The 25,400-nt window shown below is 42.6% G+C and overlaps 1 protein-coding gene and 1 pseudogene across 1 annotated transcript; both read right to left on the bottom strand.

The window, feature by feature from the left end:
- Positions 1-11,003: 11,003 nt before the first annotated feature.
- Positions 11,004-14,093, bottom strand: LOC111955496 (large ribosomal subunit protein uL24m-like). Its single transcript, XM_023975714.2, has 5 exons — positions 13,972-14,093; positions 12,985-13,089; positions 12,378-12,500; positions 12,301-12,310; positions 11,004-11,178 (listed from the first exon to the last, which is right to left on the bottom strand). Exons 1-5 carry the CDS (start codon positions 14,091-14,093, stop codon positions 11,050-11,052), a joined length of 489 nt encoding a protein of 162 aa, XP_023831482.1. The 3' UTR covers positions 11,004-11,049.
- Positions 14,094-18,953: 4,860 nt separating this feature from the next.
- Positions 18,954-25,400, bottom strand: part of LOC111955597 (semaphorin-4A-like) — a 51,809-nt pseudogene continuing 45,362 nt past the window's right edge.

Here is a 25,400-nt window from a genome sequence, read left to right as displayed (position 1 = left end):
AGGGAGAGTTAGAGTTAGAGGAAGAGCAAGGCTGGAGACTGTCTGTACCATCGGGACTTCAAGACAGGTAGTTGTGTGTGTGTGGGGGGGGATCTTCATTTATCGGAAAACAAGTATTTACCTGCTTGTAATTAACCCATTGGTTGTAATCAGTTAATATAATGTCTTCTCAACCAGAAAAGCAGTTTACAACCAGAAAATGATGGTATAAATGTTACCTGCTGGGTGATTCACCTAGCRACAGTGGTTCCTCCTTTAAAAGTTGCGAGCTTGCACCGCGGGACTTCGAGGTACCCAGCGTCACGGCTTCATTGCTCCAGACCACCACAAGGGGGAGTTAGAGCACTCATTATGCATTTGGGTCCCAAGGTTTTTATATGACCAATCATATCGAGTGGTTCCAATGATGAATTTTGACGCGAGCCACAGTTGCCATTCGTGGCGTTCTTCAACAAAGATGGCTGACAAAACATTACGGTGGAGCCAGATGTAAGTTGTTATAACATCATAACGAGTCAAGCAAAACATGTACAATTGAGAGGAATATGTTAGTAAATGTAGAGACAAACAAATATTTTTTGGTCATAAAGTTAATTTACGAAAATCCCTATTTAGCAAGTTATCTGACGAGCTAACATTAGCCAGCCAGCTAGTGTTAGGAGAATGGATTTGTAATTCYTGTTGTTTAATGTTTTAGGCACTCCTGACAAAACCAGCAAACCAGGCTGTCGTCTTGTGAAACAGTGGATGTAAAGAATCTAGCTTGCTAAAGCATTTACTGCAAATTGAATGTACAATTGTGGAAGCTTTCCTTGCAATGCAGCTGAAGTAACATAGCTAGTTAACTATTTACTTGCTTATTGTGTAGTGGAGGATAAAAATAACTGTATGCCTATGGATGTGTAGCTAGCTACAGTATGTAGCCAATCTGTGTATCGTCCCTAAAACATTAGGTTCTGAACTAATATTCATACCAATCTATGAACCTCAGCTATCATAGTTGTTGTATCAACTTCAAGTCTGAATGGCATTAATGAAGCTTATGGATAGAGTAGAATATAATAACTTTATTGTGGATGCAAGTCCTATACACAMGTACTGTAGTTATTACCACGCATGAGATTCCCACATTGTAGCCTGTACATTGAATATATTCACTGATCATGTACTCTTCCTTGGCAAACAAAGGTACGGTTCAGGTATGGATCTCTGAGACATAATTTTTCAGTCATATCAAACTCCATTATTTGAATGATTCGGTGTCTGCATGTATGTATTACAATTATACACTTCAACAGTGTTTACCACTCCTGCTCCTGGGACATCAATGATTACACATTGTAACTATGCAAAATACTAGAAACATGATTGATTTGTAATTCATATATACAGAAAAAGAACTACGCATATCGAACTCACTTCATCTGCATTATTCTGAGGACACAGAATAGTATTTCAATGAGATACTTCATTTCAACCAGTGGAGAATGTGCAAAGCTTTYTTGAAAGAAGTTCATTATCCAGGTGTTATAAATACATAAATGCATTATAATTATGATAATTGTAATAGGAAACAATGGGAAGACCGCAGAGTTCCAATATTCTTTTTGTTGTTTACATTTTGTTGTTTACATTTMAACTATAAAACAACGTGAGCAGGTCTCACTGCCAACAATAGCGAAGCAGGCATTGTGACGTTGAACAATAACCTGGGAATAGAACGTTCGGAAGGCGAGTTGGTGCCACGGTGCTCAATAAAACTAATAGGAGCTGGCAGGGTGAACAATGCACTAATATAAGGCCTGTTTTTTCACGATTACTTCAAAACGACGGCAAGCACCTGGGAAATATGGTCATATTATGAAACTGGGCTCCACGGCGGATAAAATGAACTTTTTTCAGGCTGCTTACCACTCTCTCCCAAAATACATCATCCAGGAGGATCCTCTTGATGGGGCTGTCCATATCGGCAGACTGTGATATGGCCATTTCTTGGAGAGACTCCTTCCCCTACAGAAGACTGTCAAACATGATGACAACATCACCCCAACGGGTGTTGCTGGGCAGCTTCAATGTGGTGCTCTTATTCTTCACACTTTGCTTGGTGAGGTACATTGCTGCAATAACTTGATGACCCTTCACATACCTAGCCATTTCCTTGTCTCTCTTGTAGAGTGTATCCATTGTTTTCAGTGCCATGATGTCCTTGAGGAGCAGATTCAATGCATGAGCAGCACAGCCAATGGGTGTGATGTGAAGGCAGGACTCCTCCACTTTAGACCAAGCAGCCTTCATGTTCGCAGCATTGTCTGTCACCAGTGCAAATACCTTCTGTGGTCCAAGGTCATTGATGACTGCCTTCAGCTCATCTGCAATGTAGAGACCGGAGCGTCTGTTGTCCCTTGTGTCTATGCTCTTGTAGAATACTGGTTGAGGGGTGGAGATGATGTAGTTAATTATTCCTTGCCCACGAACATTCGACCACCCATCAGAGATGATTGCAATACAGTCTGCTTTCTCTATGATTTGCTTGACCTTCACTTGAACTCTGTTGAACTCTGCATCCAGCAAATGAGTAGATAAAGCATGTCTGGTTGGAGGAGTGTATGCTGGGCGAAGAACATTCAGAAATCTCTTCCAATTCACAGCTCGAGCAAGACATTCATCAGCATTTCTCTGACTATGTTCCTCCATTGAGTCAAAAAAACTCTGATTCCAAGAGGACCATGAGCTGTTGCTATCGATAAGGTGTCTGATTCATCATTTTCACCTTGAATAGAAGTAGAGGGACTTTTGTCAGAGGTTGCTTGTTGTGAGCGCTGAGGGAACTTTATGTACAGTCGTGGCCAAAAGTTTTGAGAATGACACAAATATTAATTTTCACAAAGTCTGCTGCCTCAGTTTGTATYATGGCAATTTGCATATACTCCAGAATGTTATGAAGAGTGATCAGATTAATTGCAATTAATTGCAAAGTCCCTCTTTGCCATGCAAATGAACTGAATCCCCAAAAAACATTTCCACTGCATTTCAGCCCTGCCATAAAAGGACCAGCTGACATCATGTCAGTGATTCTCTCGTTAACACAGGTGTGAGTGTTGACGAGAACAAGGCTGGAGATCACTCTGTCATGCTGATTGAGTGCGAATAACAGACTGGAAGCTTCAAAAGGAGGGTGGTGCTTGGAATCATTGTTCTTCCTCTGTCAACCATGGTTACCTGCAAGGAAACACGTGCCGTCATCATTGCATTGCACAAAAAGGGCTTCACAGGGAAGGATATTGCTGCCAGTAAGATTGCACCTAAATCAACCATTTGTCGGATCATAAAGAATTTCAAGGAGAGCGGTTCAATTGTTGTAAAGAAGGCTTCAGTGCGCCCAAGAAAATCCAGCAAGTGTCAGAACCGTCTCCTAAAGTTGATTCAGCTGCGGGATGGGGCACCACCAGTACAGAGCTTGCTCAGGAATGGCAGCAGGCAGGTGTGAGTGCAACTGCACGCACAGTGAGGCAAAGACTTTTGGAGTATGGCCTGGTGTCAAGATAGGCAGCAAAGAAGCCACTTCTCTCCAGGAAAAACACCAGGGAGAGACTGATATTCTGCAAAAGGTACAGGGATTGGACTGCTGAGGACTGGGGTAAAGTCATTTTCTCTGATGAATCCCCTTTCCGATTGTTTGGGGCGTCCGGAAAAAAAGCTTGTCCAGAGAAGATAAGGTGAGCGCTACCATCAGTCCTGTGTCATGCCAACAGTAAAGCATCCTGAGACCATTCATGTGTGGGGTTGCTTCTCAGCCAAGGGAGTGGGCTCACTGACAATTTTGCCTAAGAACACAGCCATGAATAAAGAATGGTACCAACACATCCTCCGAGAGCAACTTCTCCTAACCATCCAGGAACAGTTTGGTGACGAACAATGCCCTTTCCAGCATGATGGAGCACCTTGCCATAAGGCAAAAGTGATAACTAAGTGGTTCGGGGAACAAAACATCGATATTTTGGGTCCATGGCCAGGAAACTCCCCAGACCTTAATCCCATTGAGAACTTGTGGTCAATCCTCAAGAGGCGGGTGGACAACAAAACCCCACAAATTCTGACAAACTCCAAGCATTGATTATGCAAGAATGGGCTGCCATCAGTCAGGATGTGGCCCAGAAGTTAATTGACAGCATGCTAGGGCGGATTGCAGAGGTCTTGAAAAAGAAGGGTCAACACTGCCAATGTTGACTCTTTGCATCAACTTAATGTAATTGTCAATAAAAGCCTTTGACCCTTATGAAATGCTTGTAATTATACAGTACGTCAGTATTCCATAGTAACATCTGACAAAAATATCTAAAGACACTGAAGCAGCAAACTTTGTGGAAATTAATATTTGTGTCATTCTCAAAAATRTTGGCCACGACTGTACTTGGATGATTCTGCATCTTTGTTGCATTCTTCACGTATGATTTGGCACAGTATTTGCAAATGTACACAGCTTTTCCTTCTACATTAGCTGCAGTGAAATGTCTCCACACATCAGATAGTGCCCATGGCATTTTCCTGTAAAGATTAGATTTTTTTTGTCAAAAAACAACAAAATACAATTCCATGTACAGATAAATAGTTAAGCAGTTAGATTAAACAACTCCTTTGTAAAATAAATGTTTTAAAATTAAACATATGGAAACAGGTGAATTAACACTCCTCAGTTAGCAGGCTCAAGCAAGCTAAAACKSACATGGTAGCAAAAACMAACTAGCAGAAATTGTTAACAAGTTAGAAATTATTTAAACACACTTTGCTGTAGGCTACTATTTACTAGTTAGCCTATCATGTATGTCATATAAAATATATTCACCCCACCCAGTACTGTAATCAAAACTTACCAGAAAGCATGTAGTCCTTGGCTCAGACAGTGTAGTAGTGTGGGCTCAATAGCATCTCATTAGTGTGCAAGATCTTGAGAATCAGCTGTACATGTGTTGGAACAGTGCACTGCACATGTGATGGAAGAATGCACTGTGCATGCAGAGGGTTGCAATTAGATTGATTTGGGGATAGTTTAACCAAAATATGCCACAAGACCTAGAATTGCCTTATGTGTATCCCACAAAAAAGGTTCACTGTTTTAAGCGAACTTTTTTGATGAATTTAAGCAAAATTACAAAATTCCCTGGCTTAACTTCCCATGGAAATTTACCGGAAAGTTTCCGACCCTTTGCAACCCTAAGCGTGATTCATCACCCCAGAGAACATGTTTCCAATGCTCCAGAGTCCAATGGCGGCGAGCTTTACACCACTCCAGCCGACGCTTGGCATTGGGCATGGTGATCTTAGGCTTGTGTGTGGCTGCTCGGCCATGGAAACCCAATTATTGTACTGATGTTGCTTCCAGGGGCAGTTTGGAATTCATTAGTGAGTGTTGCAACCGAGGACAGACGATTTTTTACGCGCTACACACTTAAGCACTAGGCGGTCCCGTTCTGTGAGCTTGTGTGGCCTACCACTTCGTGGCAGAGCCGTTGTTGCTTCTAGACATTTCCACTTCACAGCACTTACAGTTGACCGAGGCAGCTCTAGCAGGGCAGAAATGTGACGATCTTACTTGTTGGAAAGGTGGCATCCTATGATGGTGCCACGTTGAAAGTCACTGAGCTCTTCAGTAAGGCCATTCTACTGCCAATGTTTGTCTATAGAGATTGCATGGCTGTGTGCCCGATGTTATAAGGACAGAGGCGTTTTCCTTTTGAGGACCTGGCTGGTCTTTCAGGCATCCAGGTGGACGACTAAATACACATTGAACGAGGGTGATTGGTGGTCCTAAAGCACAAGACTATTTGTGCCACGTCTCAGAGTGAAAAAGCTTTGAGAATTATTATGRTAAGAAATAAGCAGTTTCTTAGCTTACATGAGGCCCAATGAATGTGCCCAGAAAAAACTGCCACTGTGAATTAATTCAGTTTCAATTCGTGACCAATAATAKCCAAATACCCTTCGGTGAGGGAAGCCACGTTAAATGGATCCGACCAAACAAAACCAGATGCATTCCTCAGTTATAATATAAACATTTTCTGACATGCAAGTAACCATAGCCAGTGGAGGCTGCTGAGGGGAGGACGGCTCATAATAATGMCTGGAACACAGCGAATGGAATGGCATCAAACACATGGAAACCATGTGTTTGATACCATTCCACCTATTCCGATCCAGCCATTACGACGAGCCCGTTCTCCCCAATTAAGGTCCCACCAACTTCCTGTGCTATAGACACACAGAAACCATCATCTGGTAGCACACAGGTCATTAAGTGACTCATGGGCGTGATTTCAAATGCGGTTCAACATTGCTTCAGAAATATGCTGGAACTCCTTGAAACAAATAACCTACAATCAGTAGGTAGACAAACATTTTACTTAATCCATGCCTACAGGTGGGATGCATTTGTTTTCCATGGACAGGCAGGGTTACCCAAGTATATCACCTAAATTAGAAGGAACCGAGTTGTGTATATTCGAAGTCTGTAATTTAGCCCATCTGAGTCACTCTCAGCGGTCTTATTTAACTGTTACAGTTCCTGCTTATTTACCACATAAAGGAAAATACAGGGTGGCATATTTTATAGGTCACTTTTATCATTACTGTGCAGGCTCAAAGATGGGTTGTTGGGAAATGTTTTTTCATTTGTAATGACAATTAAATATTGAGAATTCCAGATAGGGAGAATTTTCTGTCATTGTTCGTACAATATGTCCCTCCCTATACGTTTGCTTTGGTAATGTAAGTTATTGCAGTATCCATGCCAATATAGCTTCTTCAGTTGAATTCAGAAAGAGCGACGGAGATCTCACAACACACAGGCAAGAGTTCTGTCTGCTATAGGCCTCCTCTGACTCTCCATATTCCTACGCTGCGATCCATAATGCACTCACACGACAGTGGGAAAAGAGGCCAGCTGTTAAGTCATTTTCCCCATTCATTCCTTCCCTTTTAAAGAAACCACAAAGCCAGACTTTTAGCTGACTCGCTGTTCTTTTTCCTTGGATGCAAATAGCGGTGGAAAACTGGATAACCGGGAAAAACCTGGGCAAATAACTGTGCTTGTCTCACTTACAGTAAGAAGCTGACTGCTCTGGCCAAACCTCTGGCTAGTCATACTCCCAGAAGATGATGGCAATTCATTGGCCAAGGGAGGATATGGATGACCATGAATGAGGTAATGATGTATTTATATGACACGTGACACATCATTTCTCTTGTCTCACCGGCTAGCGGTGATAATAGTTTCTCCTGCAGTTGGAAACCTAGGAAGCACTTTTCCCTGGGAGGATATGGAAACCAGTGAATATAACATGTCAGCTGTGGTGTTTGGAAGAATAATATACATTAGGGTTATGAGGGTTTATAGCCACACACACGTCTGGTTGATCCTGAGAGTCAAACAGAAGATGATTCATGGCAGACCACCCCGATAGCATAGCAAACTGTGGCACAAAAAGTGTGCATGTGTGCAGTCTGCATGTGATGTATTCCTTTGTTCATAGTGCAGAGTATGGCTACAGAGAAAATGGGATATTTTAAAGTGGACAGACAAGACAAGCTAGGCATTTAATCAAAGACACACACGCATGAAAATTGACATGTTAATAACCAAGAAGACACACAGAAAGCCACTTGACAAAAAGGGAGGGAGTATAATGCAAATTATAATGTGAGTTCTGGAGACGGGATGTCTTTAGGTGAGGTTTGGCAGGAGGGTTTCTTTATGAGCTTCAACTAATCTAAGCATCACCTGGATCTACAGTATACATTTATGAAATGGATGCATCCATATTACCTTTGCAGCTGCTATTTTAAATTATGTAAATAGTCAAGCAGGATGTCACAGTATCTAGGTTTCCATCCAATTTGCGATAGATTTGCATGCGAATATTCGAAAATCCGCATAAAGAAAATATGCGCAATTTCCCACCAATGGTGTTTCCACCAAACGGACTTGTTGCAGATAAAAATCTGTGCGTGATGACGTAATGCACACAATGTACTTTTTCATGTAACGAATAAAAATCTAATGTTCAATGTGTTTTCCATAGCATTTTCAACTCAACGGATAGTTTTGTCACAACGTCTGTTGCGTTAAATTGCGAATGTGCCTACTCTGGTTTTGACATCTACGCTCTAGCCAATAGCTCGCAGATACAGTTCGGGTAGGTTGGTCTTCATGATGAGGTTATTAAAGAGCAATAATATTTTTATTTGTCAAACGGCAGTCAAGCATCATTCATCATGTCACCAGAATAAGACCCTCGATATGTATTGAAAAGCAGCACCAAGATCCCCTTGCACTTTCACAACCCTGTGAAGTGCGTCATAACTTATTTTCTCTGTAGCCTAATAAACGGCATGGTTTCTGAGTCTTATTGGGAGCACCACACACCATGTCATCACGTGACTCCCAAGTATACTTCCATATGATCTTTGATATGATGGTTAATATATCCATATTTCTGCATGAAGGCGTTTCCACAGCCATTTCTTGCATAATTAATTTTACCAACACAAAAAGATCCCACCARATCATACGAACAAATTATCTGTTGGCATTTATAAAATTGTACCGAAACTTCCTGTTTCCATCACAGCTGTCCTGACTTGTTTTATATGGTATGATTTTATTCACATAAAAACTGTGGATGGAAATGGACTTATGAAGACTGCTTTTCAGTTGACTAAGGAAAACAGTAGGTTTTCCTCTATTGACCGACAGAATATGATTAATCAATTGTAAATCCTGGWTTTTCAACAGTTCAGTACATCACTATTGTTTTTTATGGGGCTTTCCCCTTCTTGGCCATCATCTAAAACTTGGAGTGTTTTGTGCACCACCTTGTGGTAAGAAGTTTGAATAACGTCACACATATCCAACTTCCCATAGAGGTGACGGTATTTTATTTATTTTTATTTATTTCACCTTTATTTAACCAGGTAGGCAAATTGAGAACACGTTCTCATTTACAATTGCGACCTGGTCAAGATAAAGCAAAGCAGTTCGACACATACAACAACACATAGTTACACATGGAGTAAAACAAACATACAGTCAATAATACAGTGAAAAATAAGTCTATATACAATGTGAGCAAGTGAGGTGAGATAAGGGAGGTGAAGGCAAACAAAATATATATATAAATAAATAAAAATATAAAAAGGCCATGGTGCCGAAATAAATACAATATAGCAAGTAAAAAAAAAAAACACTGGAATTGTTGGTTTGCAGTGTAAGAAAGTGTAAAGTAGAGATAGAAATAATGGGGTGCAAAGGAGCAAAATAAATAAATAAATACAGTAGGTAAAGAGGTAGTTGTTTGGGCTAAATTATAGATGGGCTATGTACAGGTGCAGTAATCTATGAGCTGCTCTGACAGCTGGTGCTTAAAGCTAGTGAGGAGATAAGTGTTTCCAGTTTCAGAGATTTTTGTAGTTCGTTCCAGTCATTGGCAGCAGAGAACTGGAAGGAGAGGCGGCCAAAGGAAGAATTGGTTTTGGGGGTGACCAGAGAGATATACCTGCTGGAGCGCGTGCTACAGGTAGGTGCTGCTATGGTGACCAGCGAGCTGAGATAAGGGGGGACTTTACCTAGCAGGGTCTTGTAGATGACCTGGAGCCAGTGGGTTATATAAGTGGTATATAAAACGACACACCCTAGTCCAGGGCTCTCCAACCCTGTTCCTGGAGAGCTACCCTCCTGTAGGTTTTCAATCCAACCCCAGTTGTAACTAAACTAATTAAACTTGTCAACCAGCTAATTATTTGAATCAGGTGTGCTAGATTAGGGTTGGAGTGAACCTACAGGACAGTAGTTCTCCAGGAACAGGGTTGGAGAGTCCTGCTAGTCAAATGAGGCAAGTGTGGGCCTATTGAGAAGACTTCCCGCTCCATGCCACTCCCTAGCTAGGGATTTACTTCTGGAGTTTCTTCATTACTTGGTCCTTCGCCTCTTTCCTCCAGACAGATTGGAAAGAGAGACACAGACATTTGTCTTAAAGTTTAACATGGCTAAAGGCCATTATTACACCCTGGCCCCAGAAGTATAATATATCTATTTTTAACATATAATAAATGGCCAAAGTGGCTGTGAGCTTTCCCAAGATGAGTAATGACTTAAGGTATTTTCTGCTTCAGRCTCCCAGACCCTTTTACAAGAGGCTGGCAGCTTATTTTTTTCCCCTGCCGCTGCGTTTGCTTTGGCTCGACCATTAGAGCCTTGACATCTTTGTTAACTCTGATTTCAGACCGTCTGTCAAATTCGGAGCTCTCTATCAGTCAAACTGTCCCTCAAATGCCAAGTTCTGCCCTGCAAAGTAAACCCCTGTTTAAAAAGATTTAGTTAGTTGCTGATTGTGCAGTTTTGGTAACAACGAGACGTCATTYCAGCTTCACACATATTCATCTAAGTCTCAGCCGTAGGTTTGCTTAGGGATGCTTTGASAAGACCACTTGTTCAACATCTGAATGGATAACTAAAGTAGACAATTCTACAACAAGTGCAGATGTAGCATTTACAGCGTTGTACATCCTCAATTTGTAGCACAGAAACATGAGGCTTATTTCTGTTGTTCATTTTTGATTTCCCATTATCTAGGAAAACGTCAAGTCAAATCAAGAACAGGATTGTGTATTGRTTAGACACATATTCATGACATGAATACGAATCAAAACATGTAAGACAAACTCTGAAAGCATCATGAATATTGAATTCTGCTGAATMTCTGCCTGAAACAGGATCAGTAATCCAGTTTCATATCTGTGTGCATATGATGGTTCCCATCACGTTACTGTACTCCCTCAACCTGTTTCCACTGATATCCATCTAGACTGAGCGATGTGGAACTGGTAACATGTCTTTAACACACAGATATAGGCCTACAGTAAGTCCATAAAGAGCAGTCAGTCATTTTTTCTCCCGTTGTGACCAATGTGGAAATAAGAAGGGGGGGGGAGACCATGGATGCAATTCCCCAACCCAACCCGTGGCTGTGTGGCCCAGACACCAGAGGGTCTCGCCCCTCAGTACCAGTAAGTCTTCCGGTTCCTCCTGGGCTCTTCGATGCCCAGCTTCTCCATCACCTCCTCCTCCAGAGTCTTGAGGGGGGGCGTGTAAGTCTTTTCCAGTGTGTCCTCCGGACTAGTGTCCGTCTGGGATGGCAGACATCAACCAAAAAAGGGGATTCCAAAATTAGGGGTGTCAATTCAGAAGGAAGGGTGTGTATGTATACTTACACTGAGTATACAAGCATGTAGCTGACCCAACTCACCTACAGTGCCTTCAGAAAGTATTCACACCCCTTGACTTAATCCACATTTTTTTTGTTTTACAGACTGAATTTAAAATTGATCAAATTAAGATTTTTTTTGTCATTGGCCTACACACAATATAGCATAATGTCAAAGTGGAAGTATGAGTGAGTCAATAAGTATTCAACCCCTTTGTTATGGCAAACCTGAATAAATTCAGGAGTAGAAATGTGCTTTAAAAGTCACATAAGTTTTATGGACTCACTGTGTTTAACATGCCTCAGTCAAACAGTGAATTTCAAACAGATTCAACCACAAAGATCAGGTAGGACTTCCAATGTAGCAGGTTTTCCATGGGTGGAGTTATGGCCTGGGTGGTGACTTCACCAGGCGGTATAAATTAAAGGCTCACTGCAGTCAAAAACGTGATTTTCACGTGTTATATATTTATATATTTCCACACTGTTTGACTAATACTGTGAAATTGTGACAATTATGATAATGTCCTCTTAGTGTAAGAGCTGTTTGAAAAGACAGCCTGAAATTTCAGCCTGTTTTGGAGGGATGTAGTTTTGGCATGCTAGGCAGTACATTTGTTAATAGACCAATAAAAAAGATAGTTCTAAACCTCTCTGCCAATAACAGCTAGTTTTGAGGTTAGATATCCCTCCCATTAGGCCCCCCCAATTAGGTCCCTCTCTCAAACCACTCCCAGACCGCCCTAGCAAAATTCTAGCTTGAGAAATGTTTTTTTGCTAAAAAGCAATTTTTGTTTATTTTTGACAATTGTAATGGAAAAATATTACAGAAAGGTACTAAATTGTTACCCAGAAATGATTTGATATTGAGATCTGCAGTTGCTACATGAATTGTTTTACTTATAAATTACCCATTGAACAATATAATTTATTAATCCCTCATGATCTTAGTTCAACAGTCCCATCAGAACCCAAAATATAGCTTGTGTTCTGCTTTTCTACTCACTCATCCTGACCCTAATTTTTGACAAGCTTGACTCTCAACCTCAATCCATCTAGATTTCTTTGCGCTTCCTCTAGCCTCTGGTTCCTCCCTCCCCATACGCACACTCACCGTTCTACTGCTGCGGTACGATGCCATCTCTGCGCTGGAACACTGGTTTGGGGACAATGCGGCCCGTCCTGAGGGAGACGCGCACCTTCTCCCCCTCCTCTGTGAACCTCCACTCCACCTCGGTCGGTTTCCTGATGGAGCAACAGACAGGAGTCAGGCTTGGTATCAAACTCAGTACTAAAGTAGTCGGGATCAGTCAGGGTTAGGATCAAAGAATTCACTAACTATTTAAATACAATAGAAATGTGGATACATCTGTGGACAAAAATCCTACTTATTGCACCTTTAAATCCAAGCCCTGCACATAAAATCAACTGAAAATCGAAACTCTGAGCATGGAGTGGTTCTGGATAGCTACTGGGTGAGCAGGCTGTTGTTCCGCTCTTAGCGGGGCAGTCGTTTCAAATTTGCATGGGTGTTTTCTACACCACCCTGTGGTAAAGGTTTGAATAACATGAAATATTCAAAATMAATCCCTGGTAACTGAATAATTTGTTTAATACTGGGCTGTTACCAAAGCCTGCACACCCAGCAACTATCTAGGAACAGGGTTGGTAACCATGGGCTTAGAACAATGTTAGAATCTGAACTTCCCCATACTGCTCTGGGACTCACCTGTCAGTGGGGTCGACGAGTGAGATGTCTCGGAGTAGGAGGGGAGCCTCACTGGCAATGTAGGTCCCRGGGTAATCTGCAGATTTCCCAATGTACCTGAAATGCCAAGATMGAGAGATAGTGGGTTCATTTGATCTATTCAAACATTGCAGAGATAACGGCACTGTCCGCTGTCCCTGTAACACAGCKTGACACTTTTTTATATTATTAAGAGTGGGGTTCAACATAAAAAATGCAGTGTTTGTTAACGGAAACATGCCATACTTGTTTATCATCATAGGCCAAAACATGACAATGGATTGTCACTTTTGCCACAAAACCACAGTTATAACAAGCCTGGGCCCGGTTTCCCAAAGGTATCTTCAGGCTAAGTTCATAGTTAGAACCATAGGATCCTATGCTTCTAACGACGAACTTAGCCTGAAGATACCTTTGGGAAACCGGGCCCAGGCTTGTTATAACTGGGGCTTTATGGCAATCTCACCAAGTCACTCCTGGTTCTAACAACGAACTTAGCCATAAGATGCCTTTGAGAAACCGGGCCCTGGTCTTTGCTTTTGCAACTGTAGCTTGGCCTGTGAAGCTATTGAGAGGGCTACACAGGTTCAAAGACAGTGCACTAGAAACTAGTATGATAAAAATGTTAGAAGGAAGCCCATTAAGCAATTGAACTGGGCATTTATGAAGCTCCTCTTTGGTAGTCAGGACAGTATTCTAAAATGCAAAGATAAAATAAATAGGTGACTGTGCAACAACAACCATAGCTGGCACTATCTGTACCCTGTATCAGCTGGCACTATCTGTACCCTGTATCAGCTGGCACTATCTGTACCCTGTATCAGTGTATCAACTGGGTTATACAGTATATATGTTTACAGAATAGTATACAATTGTTGGGTGCTTATACTGAATTTAGTGTATGCATGTGTTCTCTTATGGAAGTGACAAAAAATACCCCCTCTTACAACCATGACTGGGATTCTTACCGTGGTCAGCCCGTCCAGGATGACCCAGTTTCTGTGTCTGAAGACCTGGGCCACTTTGCCCTGTTTTCCTTTGTCCTTCCCAGAGAGGATCTCAACCTGGTCATGTCTCCTGGAGATCAACATACTTTGGTGCGAAAAGTGCAAATCAATCCCAGAACAACAGCAAAGAACCTTGTGAAGWTGCTGGAGGAAACAGGTAAAAAGGTATCTATATCCACAGTAAAACGAGTCCTATAACGACATAACCTGAAAGGCCGCTCAGCAAGGAAGAACTTTTTGGAGAAATGTCCTCTGGTCTGATGAAACAAAAGTTGAACTGTTTGGCCATAATGACCATCGTTATGTTTGGAGGAAAAAGGGGGAGGCTTGCAAGCCGAATAACACCATCCCAACCGTGAAGCACGGGGGAGGCAGCATCATGTTGTGGGGGTGCTTTGCTGCAGGAGGGACTGGTGCACTTCACAAAATAGATGGCATCATGAGGATGGAAAATTATCTGGATATATTGAAGCAACATCTCAAGATTATCAGTCAGGAAGTTAAAGCTTGGTCGCAAATGGGTTTCTCAAATGGACAATGACCCCAAGCATACTTCCAAAGATGTGGCAAAATGGCTAAGGACAACAAAGTCAAGGTATTGGAGTGGCCATCACAAAGCCCTGGCCTCATTCCCATAGAACATTTGTGGGCAGAACTGAAAAAGCGTGTGCGAGCAAGGAGGCCTACAAACCTGACACAGTTACACCAGCTCTGTCAGGAGGAATGGCCAAAATTCACCCAATTTATTGTTGGAAGCTTTGTGGAAGGCTACCCGAAACATTTGACCCAAGTTAAAACAATTTTAAAGCAATGCTACCAAATATTGATTGAGTGTATGTAAACTTCTGACCCACTGTGAATGTGATGAAAGAAATAAAAGCTGAAATAAATCATTCTCTCTACTATTATTCTGACATTTCACATTCTTAAAATAAGTGGTGATCCTAACTGACCTAAGACAGGGAATTTTTACTATGATTAAATTCAGGAATTGTGAAAAACTGAGTTTAAATGTATTGGCTAAGGTGTATGTAAACTTCCGACTTCAACTGTACATTTACATCTAGACAAGTCTATGCTTCCAAGTTTGTGGCAACAGTTTGTGGAAGGCCCTTTCCTGTTTCAGCATGACAATGCCCTCGTGCACAAAGCGAGGTCCATACAGAAATGGTTTGTCGAGATTGGTGTGGAAGAACTTGATTGGCCTGCACAGAGCCCTGACTTCAACCCCATCGAACACCTTTGAGATGAATAGGAACGCCGACTGCGAGCCAGGCCTAGCTGCCCAACATCAATGCCCGACCTCACTAATGCTCTTGTGGCTAAATGGAAGCAAGTCCCTGCAGCAATGTTTCCAACATCTAGTGGAAAACCTTCCCAGAAGAGTGGAGGCTGTTTATAGCAGCAAATGGGGACCAACTCCATATAATGGCCATGATTTTGGAATGAGATGTTCAATGAGCAGGTGTCCACATTATTTTGGTTATGTAGTGTATTTACCTCATTCATGGAATGACAGGAACACTTTAAATTTTCCATTCATTTAAATTAATGAAGTGTGTGACTATGTCAAATGTGTTACTAAAGTCTGGCATGGATATGGCCATATTATGAATCCAAAAAGTGTAATGTGAACTCACCCCCCCCCCCTAAAAAAAGAAAATACATGTAGCGGTAGCCGCAAAGAGTCCTGGCATGTGTACAATACATACAGTGGGGAGAACAAGTATTTGATACACTGTCAATTTTGTAGGTTTTCCTACTTACAAGCATGTAGAGGTCTGTAATTTTTATCATGGTACACTCAACTGTGAGAGATGGAATCTAAAACAAAAATCCAGAAATCACATTGTATGATTTTTAAGTAATTAATTTGCATTTTATTGCATGACATAAGTATTTGATCACCTACCAACCAGTAAGATTCCGGCTCTCACAGACCTGTTAGTTTTTCTTTGAGAAGCCCTCCTGTTCTCCACTCATTACCTGTATTAACTCCACCTGTTTGAACTCGTACCTGTATAAAAGACACCTGTCCACACACTCAATCAAACAGACTCCAACCTCTCCACAATGGCCAAGACCAGAGAGCTGTGTAAGGACATCAGGGATAAAATTGTAGACCTGCACAAGGCTGGGATGGGCTACAGGACAATAGAAAAACAGCTTGGTGAGAAGGCAACAACTGTTGGCGCAATTATTAGAAAATGGAAGGAGTTCAAGATGACGGTCAATCACCCTCGGTCTGGGGCTCCATGCAAGATCTCACCTCGTGGGGCATCAATGATCATGAAGAAGGTGAGGGATCAGCCCAGAACTACACGGCAGGACCTGGTCAATGACCTGAAGAGAGCTGGGACACCAGTCTCAAAGAAAACCATTAGTAACACACTACGCCGTCATGGATTAAAATCCTGCAGTGCACGCAAGTCCCCTGCTCAAGCCAGTGCATGTCCAGGCCCGTCTGAAGTTTGCCAATGACCATCTGGATGATCCAGAGGAGGAATGGGAGAAGGTCATGTGGTTGATGAGACAAAAATAGAGCCTTTTTGGTCTAAACCACTCGCCCCGTGTTTGGAGGAAGAAGAAGGATGAGTACAACCCCAAGAACACCATCCCAACCGTGAGCATGGAGGTGAAACATCATTCTTTGGGGATGCTTTTCTGCAAAGGGACAGGACGACTGCACTGTATTGAGGGGAGGATGGATGGGGCCATGTATCGCGAGATCTTTGCCAACCAAACCTCCTTCCCTCAGTAAGAGCATTGAAGATGGGTCGTGGCTGGGACTTCACATGACAACGACCCGAACACCACAGCCAGGGCAACTAAGAGTGAGAAGTGTAAGAAACATTTCAAGGTCCTGGAGTGGCCTAGCAGTCTCCAGACCTGAACCCAATAGAAAAATCTTTGGAGGGAGCTGAAAGTCTGTATTGCCAGCGACAGCCCCGAAACCTGAAGGATCTGGAGAAGTCTGTATGGAGGAGTGGGCCAAAATCCCTGCTGCAGTGTGTGCAACAACAAGATAAAGGAACTACAGGGAAAACGTACATGACGCTGTAATTGCAAACAAAGGTTTCTGTACCAAATATTAAGTTCTGCTTTTCTGATGTATCAAATACTTATGTCATGCAATAAAATGCAAATTAAATACTTAAAAATTATACAATGTGATTTTCTGGATTTTTGTTTTAGATTCTGTCTCTCACAGTTGAAGTGTACCTATGATAAAAATTACAGACRTCTACATGCTTTGTAAGTAGGAAAACCTGCAAAATCGGCGGTGTATCAAATACTTGTTCTCCCCACTGTACATTAGAATTATAATGAATGAAGCACAAAGCCTAGAGTCTTATTTCCATTGTGATCCTTTTATTTAATGCTATTTAAATATTCAAATGTCCAGTCGAAGCCATTCAGCACTGGAAGCTGTTCGACAACTGTATCCACACAATTTGCCCAGTTTGTGACTTTTCATTTCATACTTTGATTATTGGCTGGTTTGACAGTTTGATATTGAATATATCCAACTTACTGATTTCACTATCTTGAGCCTCATGTCATGTCCCATGTTTAACCATCAAAATACAACTGACAAAATGAACTAGATKGTTACTTTGCTGTAATGATCACACGAAAACTAGATTGTTTTATATGTGTGTCAATGCTTTACGTTTTATGAGAACTAGTTTTTCCAATAGTCAGTCGTTTCAGGTCCCCACTGGATTCCTCTGTAAAGATCCAGAGAAGAGTGTTGGGGATCGAGAACTTGTCGTTTGTGGCCTCTACTGCACATTCTGCAAACAATGTAATATCTTCCAGGTGTTTACAGCATTTTCAGGAGAACAGTCCCTGAGGACAGCCCGTCTGCTCATACTCCTCTTCAGGGCAGTCCATTTTAGAATCTCTGCTTGCCCTCACACAGAATKCAGACTGTATGGTTTCCCTTTCTTCAGTCAACAACTCGTACATTTTTCCACTCACTATCGGGATGATAACCTCTGCCACCTTGAGCCTAGCAGCGGGCATGCCTGTTGCAGGTTAGACWAAAGTAATCTTGCTTAGTTGGGCTGATGCTTTGCTGCAAAGAATTGATTGTTAACCTTTTGAAAATACTTAAGTCACAGTGAATTGTCTCTCCTCTGTAAATCTACAGAATCAATTTTCAGGTATTGAGTGAGACAATAGATTGTAACACCCCAGTGCTCACAGCAGTCTCATGTCCCTGTGAAAATACAAACATACACAGAGTTAATGATATCTTGTGTGTGAGACAGTTATTACCAGGCATCCTTAGTCTATCTATTGATGTTATTTTCTTCTAAGTATCATGATAAAACACACATGGTTAATGTCAGTGCAGATTACTGAATATTACCTACTATACATCTAGTTTGAATCACTTTGTGATGATGGCAAGATTCCAAGACTAATGCTAAACTGGTGTCTGTTGAGTGGCTGTTTGTGTGTAGTGGTCGCCACCCAGTGGACAAACGGGAAAACTTCATAAATTACCTACCTACAGGATATGGAGCCAGTTCAGTTGACAGACTAGTCTATTACATCAAGTTACTGATGAAAAGCAATCTGATCATGTTGAGTCCAGTCATCTTATCAGTTCATTGTAGCAAGCCATAACATGTATCCATCAAGCCCATCTAAGTACCTTTTTGCATATGGTACTGAGGCTGCGTTTAAACAGGCCTACAAATTGATACATGGTCAGTCTTTTGACTATGAAGACTTACGGAACACAAGCATATCTTTGTTAAAAAACTGTTTCACAACACAGCACAATGGCCAATTTATATGGAGAACAGCCTGGAGCCATTTTCTGTTAAATCCTACTCAACGAAGCTTACATTAATAGCATAATACTGTGAAGCTTTCAAATGCGTWAATGAGATTTTCTGCAGTAGGCCTAAATTCAACAAATGACACAGATTTTGGTTTTGGACAAATTGAACTGTTTATTTGCAACATTAGAACAGTAAGATACGATTGTATAAAAATAAAGACAACTTATTTTAAAAAAGTGGTTTGTGATCTGTACCAAAGACAATAAGTACCATATTTGTTTAACTATTAGTCTTCCTCATCTAAAGCAGCTTAAAATGAACCACCTTTCATCTGTTTTCAATCTKCGAATAGCTGTCTAGCAAAAAACATGTTTGTTTTCATCCAAAATGCAATTTTGGCAATTTCACAGTTTTCAAAGTGATTTTCAGATTTCTGTCCAGTTAATACACTGACAACAAATTAACAAAACTAAAAGTCTCTAAACACCAGAATAATCTTGTTTGTTCTGGAAGAGATAAGCCTACAGTGTCAAATCAACATCATGTTCTCATGGCTTCACAGACTGCAGGATTTCCCAAAAATGTGCGTTTGGGTGAGAGAAAAAGAAAAGCAAGTTGGAAACACTTGAAGTCATTGGCAGCACATTCAATAGAATGATAAAAAGAAACTGGCAAAAAATAAATAAGAGTGGAAAAAGCCGTGCTCCGTAACTTTCGCTGACGCTGCAGAGTAAGAAAGTGGTTTACAATGTAGACCTGATGCTACAAAAACACTGTTCGAACAGAAAAGGCTGTTTTTGTGTTCTTCGCGATATGCATCCACACTGCCTGGGATTTGAGTGGACACATTAGTTAATAGTTAAGAACCAATTCAGTTTTTTTGGTGGCAGTGTAGAGACAGTCCTTCATGTACATTCGATACATCGGCTTTCTTGGCTCTTTCATTAAATACACAAAAACAGTCTAGTCGATTGATCCTCAAATCAAAAGTATATACAGCACAATATAATACACAATATTACATAAGAGCAGTGAGAGTGATGTTTATCAGTCTGCCCATTTGATTCACACAGGCTGGTATCGTACCAGAATAAAACAGTGTCCTTTTAGTTGAGTTACCACAGTCTATCAGGCCAAACAGTCTTTCTCCCCGCCATGACAGTCCACACAATTCAGAGTGCTGCAGTTAGCCGTGTTGATGTAAAATCCCATGGCTCAGAGCGACCATGTAAAAGCTTCATTGCTCTCAGGAAGAGTGGATATGATACTGTCAATAGTCAGGGTGCGATACGGTTGACTGTGCTCAGATAGGGGTGTTTGGCAGATGCCCGTTGGAGCCCTTAGGCGTGCCGTTACACACAACCCCATTGGCTTGGCCATTGTGAGCCGCCTGCCCMTCCCGCTTGCCGTTGCTGCGCGGTGACTGACCCCCCCGGAGGGCCTCCCGCTCCTGATGGCCACCCCTCTCCAAGTCCCTCCCTGGGGCGTTGGCTTGGGGCGCCGTCCTACTGCGGCAGCGCTGCCTCATGCCGTACAGCGCAATGGTTAGCAGGATGCTAACGCAGCATGCTAGCAGTACAGATACCACCACCAGCTCCTTCAGGTAGGTTTGCCCCATTGCCAGCTGCAGCCTGTCCCCTCCCAGCGACTTCACCTCAGTCTCCTCCTCCGACTGCTCCACCCAGAAGGTAAAGTTCCTGCTGGTCCGCCTTGTGGTGGCCTGAGTCTCACTTGACGGCGCGGTGGGCTTTGGCTCGGTCTGCTTGGGCCACGTCAAGGGCGGGGTGAGCCATCCTCCTGAGCCGGCCTGGGTGATTCGGGGGAGGGCCCGGATGGTTGGGGGGAGGGCCTGGGTGGTTGGGGGGAGGGCCGGGCTCTGGGGGCGGGTGGGCGTCACGCCAGGGGCAGTGGCCTGGGTGGTGGGGCTGCTCTTCTGCTTTACCTGGTAGATGGCCAGGTTCTGCTGGAAGCCGTTCTCTGTGGAGAGACACAGGTAGTGGCCCAGGGRGGTGGGCGTGGCCAGGAAGTTCAGGCTTCCGTCCTCCAGCTGCAGGTAGATCTCCGGGGAGAGGCGGCTGTTGGGTCGCTCCCAGTGGCGGTGGGCCAGGCTCGAGGTCTCTGGACACTGCAGTCGCACCACCTCATTCAGGGACACCAACACCAGCTCGCCTGGGGGAAAGGAGTCTAACAGAATTCAGGAGTCACTGACTGAGGCCCAAGTTCAGATCGAGCCAGATGCTAGTTATGACAGACAGCGGCTAGCCCACACACATACAATGCAGTGTGTATCCATCTATAGACTAGTCTGGCAGATAGATAATAGGATAAGCATGGAGATGTTTGTCTACAAAGTTCCCTGTAAGCATGAGGGCTGTTTACACTAGTGATTCTCACCTGCGTTTCCTTTGTGCAGTCCAAATCTGGATCTGGGCATCATGGGCGACACACACGCCTCCTGCACATTCCCTCCATCCACATCCTGGCCTCTGTAGAAGAGGAGATAAACACTGTCAGTGTGTGCATTTTTTATTTTATTTTTTATTTACGTGTGTGTACAGTGCATTCGGAAAGTATTCAGACCCCTTGACTTTTTTCCACATTTTGTTTCTTTACAGCCTTATTTTAAAATTGATTAAAATTGTGTTTTTTCCCATCTACACACAATACCCAATAATGACAAACCAAAAACATGTTTTTTGAAAATGCAAAAATACAAAACTGGAATATTACATTTACATAAGTATTCAGACCGTTTACTCAGTACTTTGTACCTTTCCAAATCATGTCCAATCAATTGAATTTACTACTGGTGGACTCCAATCAAGTTGTATGGAAGCTACAATCTGCAATATTAAAGCTGATCTCGAGGATGATCAATGGAAACAGGATGCACCTGAGCTCAATTTCAAGTCTCATAGCAAAGGAATACTTACGTGAATAAAGTATGTWTTTWTTWTTTTATTAATACACTTGCAAAAATTTCTAGAAAACTATTTAGGCTGTCGTCATTATGGGGTATTGTGTGTAGCAGAACGACAGATMTGTACCTTGTCAGCTCGGGGATTCGATCTCGCAACCTTCCGGGTTACTGGCCCAATGCTCTAACTACTAGGCTACCTGCCGCCCCAAATGGAGATTGCATGGCTGTGTGCTCGATTTTATACACCGGTCAGCAACGGGCGTGGCTAAAATAGCCGAATCCACTAATTTGAAGGTGTGTCCACGTACTTTTGAATACATAGTGTATGTATTCTACCTATACCCTAAATAATTACCCATTTAAATGTTATTCTGTTTTTTCTTAAATATTATGTGCCGGTTTTCAAGAAACATTAATCCTACTCCTGTACTAAGAAGCATGTTCAATGGAGATTATCCATTTAAAGCGCTTGTGTGTCAGGGAATCCAGCCCTGAAGGAAATAAATGAATTCCATAAAATCTAAAAATGTAACAGCCTTTATCCAAAAGTAATTTCTTACACCCGGCTCTACGCAAGTTGTATATTACTCTTGCCATGGTACATTCTTTAAATCCTACAGTGTATTGGCGTTGTGCCTGCTGGGTGGAGTGGTTGTAATYGAACGTGATGAGGTGTGACACTCACACGTTGTCCTGGATGCTGGTTGCYTCGGTACAGACTTTGTTGGAGGGGTCCCAGCCACAGAAAGGATCCCGGGACAGCACACACTCAGCACAGCTCCTGTAGTAGGAGCAGTTGGAGACCGGGACCCTCACCACACCTTCGGATGAGCCCACAAACACCACACCCTGTGGGGGTGAAGGATAGCATTAGTSCTWAGTTGCTAATGTTAGTGTACAGCAGAGGTCACCGACCTTTTCTGAGTTGAGTCCAAAAGCAAGCAGAGATCTCCCGCCCAGATTGATTTATATTTTAAACGTTCGTTTTTATTTTGCTGGATTAATAGCCTGCACCTAATGGGTCAGTCTAAAGGTAGGGAGGGCGTGAGCAGCGGTGAGGCTGCCTCTCCCGTGACTCACCTTCCCTCCACTCTCTCTTCCTCCGCTGAGAAAAGAGGATAGTCTTCCAGCTGATGGCGAAACTCATGTCGCACTGTATTAATTCTGCCTCAAGCAGCATTTCATGTTACTCCTAACAAAGACAAGCCGCTAATATTAACAAGGCAAGCCTATCGGAGCACTTTGCTGTACTSATTCATTGCAGCTGCAGTGCTGGTTGTACAGCAGTAAGTGGAAGTAGAGGGCTTATATATATTTTTTTATTACTTATAAAAACCGCAGCTTTTTGCTGTATTCATTGAGTCTCCAGCTGGTCATGATTTTAAAAGTTTTGAAATCTCACAATATCAATTTTGTTGTGTGTCCAAAGCTTATTTTTACAGTCTATGGCTCGAGGAAACTGTGCAGACATGGTGATCTGAGCTATCTGATTGGCCAGCGGTAGGCCTGTAAGTGCACTTGATTTGCTCTCTGGGCCTGCCGGGTAGGCGGAGATCTACCATCAGACACATGAAATGCTTCAAAATGGGAACACTTTCCTTCCCGGCATTAGGGCTGCTGATTGAAGTGCACCTACCACCAACAGCACAAAAATAAAGAAATAAAACAATACTTTTTTTGGAAAGCAAGAGTATTGTTTTTTACAGAAATGTTTGGTGTTCGACTAGGAATGCTTTGGAGATCAACCAAGTTGGTGACCACTGGTGTACAGCTATGGCAAACAACATACGGGGATATGGATAGAAACATGTTAGCATTAGTATACACTTACATGAACAAGTGTACAAACTGATTTATTGGGTAGTAATTACGAGAAGGATTAATTGAGGCAAATTTTAACAGTTAGTCTTGGTTGAAGTGTGTTGCTCTCAACACTGGGGTTGTGGGTCTGGTCACGTACTGAATATAAGCACTTCTTCAACCGATAAAAGTGTCTGCTAAATAACCATATATTTCGGTTCAGTCAGAGAACAAAGATTCTCTGCGACGTGTGTTGTGACCCCTGCCTGACATGTACAGTACATTATGTCTTAGCTACATAAATAAGTGATGATTTCAACAGACAGCACACGCATGCTGAACTAGAACCATACTGCACACACAAGCTGAACCATACTGCACACACGCATGCTGAACTAGAACCATACTGCACACACAAGCTGAACCATACTGCACACACGCATGCACACCTTGAATACATTTGTCACACTGAAGCGCTGCGTCATGAACACACATCCTAGACAGACAGCTCTCCAGCTTATTTCTCTCACTCTCGTGCAGCAGATCCGAGAGAGAGGGCTTATCGGGGCTAATACCGTCGCCTTCTCTACGGTCATCCTGTCTCGGACACACAGTCCTGCAAAAGCTTACCAGCTTCTGTTCATTTAGCCTACACTATGGTCTACACTGTACACTTAACAATAGTTAAAAACAGTAATACAACATTTTTTTTAAAGAACATATGTATTTGTCATCAGCYTTTCATTATTTGCGAAGGCTGTTAGATAAAACCTTAAACATCTTTATTGCCACTGCATATAATATTTCAGAGTTTCTGCATGTGTAATTGACTTTGTGTCTATTCGTTGCTAACCAACCATCTCGCACTTCACAGAAGGCATGAAGCCATTAAGGGACACACTCCCCAGGCCATATCCATCTGTCAGTCACCAGCAGATGTGACGTGATTGGTTTAGACCTCTTGGCATATTGGTGGGGTTCGAAAGCAGACGAACCCAGCACACACAAAGGAGATGACAGGGGAAGTCAATGTAAAGGTCGCGTGAGAGCTTTGGCGACAGGGAGATTCACTGGTTGCGTCGTTCYCGGCTGAAGTGCTAATGTTAAGTGCCAGCAGGCCCCTGTGGTGTAGAGGCCGATTAAAATGTGATGTGACAGCGAAGGCGAGGGTAAAGTGGGATGAGTACCTGACTTGAGATGGAGAATACCTAATGACTAGAAAGGTACCTTGGCTATTGAGAGCAGGAGGTTCTTTACGGGCTGAGGCTGCTTGAAGACCTGGATCTCCTCAATGATGTGTGCACCCTTCTCCAGCAGCACTGCTTTGTGGAGGTAGCCTGATTCTGAAAGCAAGCGTTTGAAAGAAATGACTAAACACGGTAATGGTGCGCACATGCATACATGTACTGAGTAACACATTGATATTTAGGTCGATTCCAGTTGAAAACAATGTCCAGTACCTGTGAGCAGGAAGAGGATGGTGTAGTCCTTGCCGTTGGCGGCCTGTACTCTCTGGGTGACCACGTGGCTGTAGCGCTGGTCAGGTGACACCATGGTCAGGCTCTTCCCCACAGGGTGTACGCTGTCGTCCGCAAGGAAGTTCTCTTTGACAAAGCGAAGGGTGTTGTCTGAGGCGTTGTGCAGGCCACACTGAGAGGAGGGAGAGAGGGATTGAGCCAGGTACACCTTGATAAACATCCAGCTGTATGCCAAATTGTCCTGAGTCATCCACAACAAGTATGCTAAGGAGTTTGAAGAAACATTGAATAAAAAGAAGATTAAAGTCGCAAAACGCCGATATCACATTTGTTATGCCAAGTTAAATGTGTGGAAGTTTCTTCATCATTGAACATCAAACCAGGCCAGGCTTAT

This window comes from Salvelinus sp. IW2-2015, linkage group LG31 (assembly GCF_002910315.2).
Source record: "Salvelinus sp. IW2-2015 linkage group LG31, ASM291031v2, whole genome shotgun sequence".
Lineage (NCBI taxonomy): Eukaryota > Metazoa > Chordata > Actinopteri > Salmoniformes > Salmonidae > Salvelinus > Salvelinus sp. IW2-2015.
Note: the sequence above shows the minus strand (reverse complement) of the source record. Positions and strands in the feature narration are given on the sequence as shown.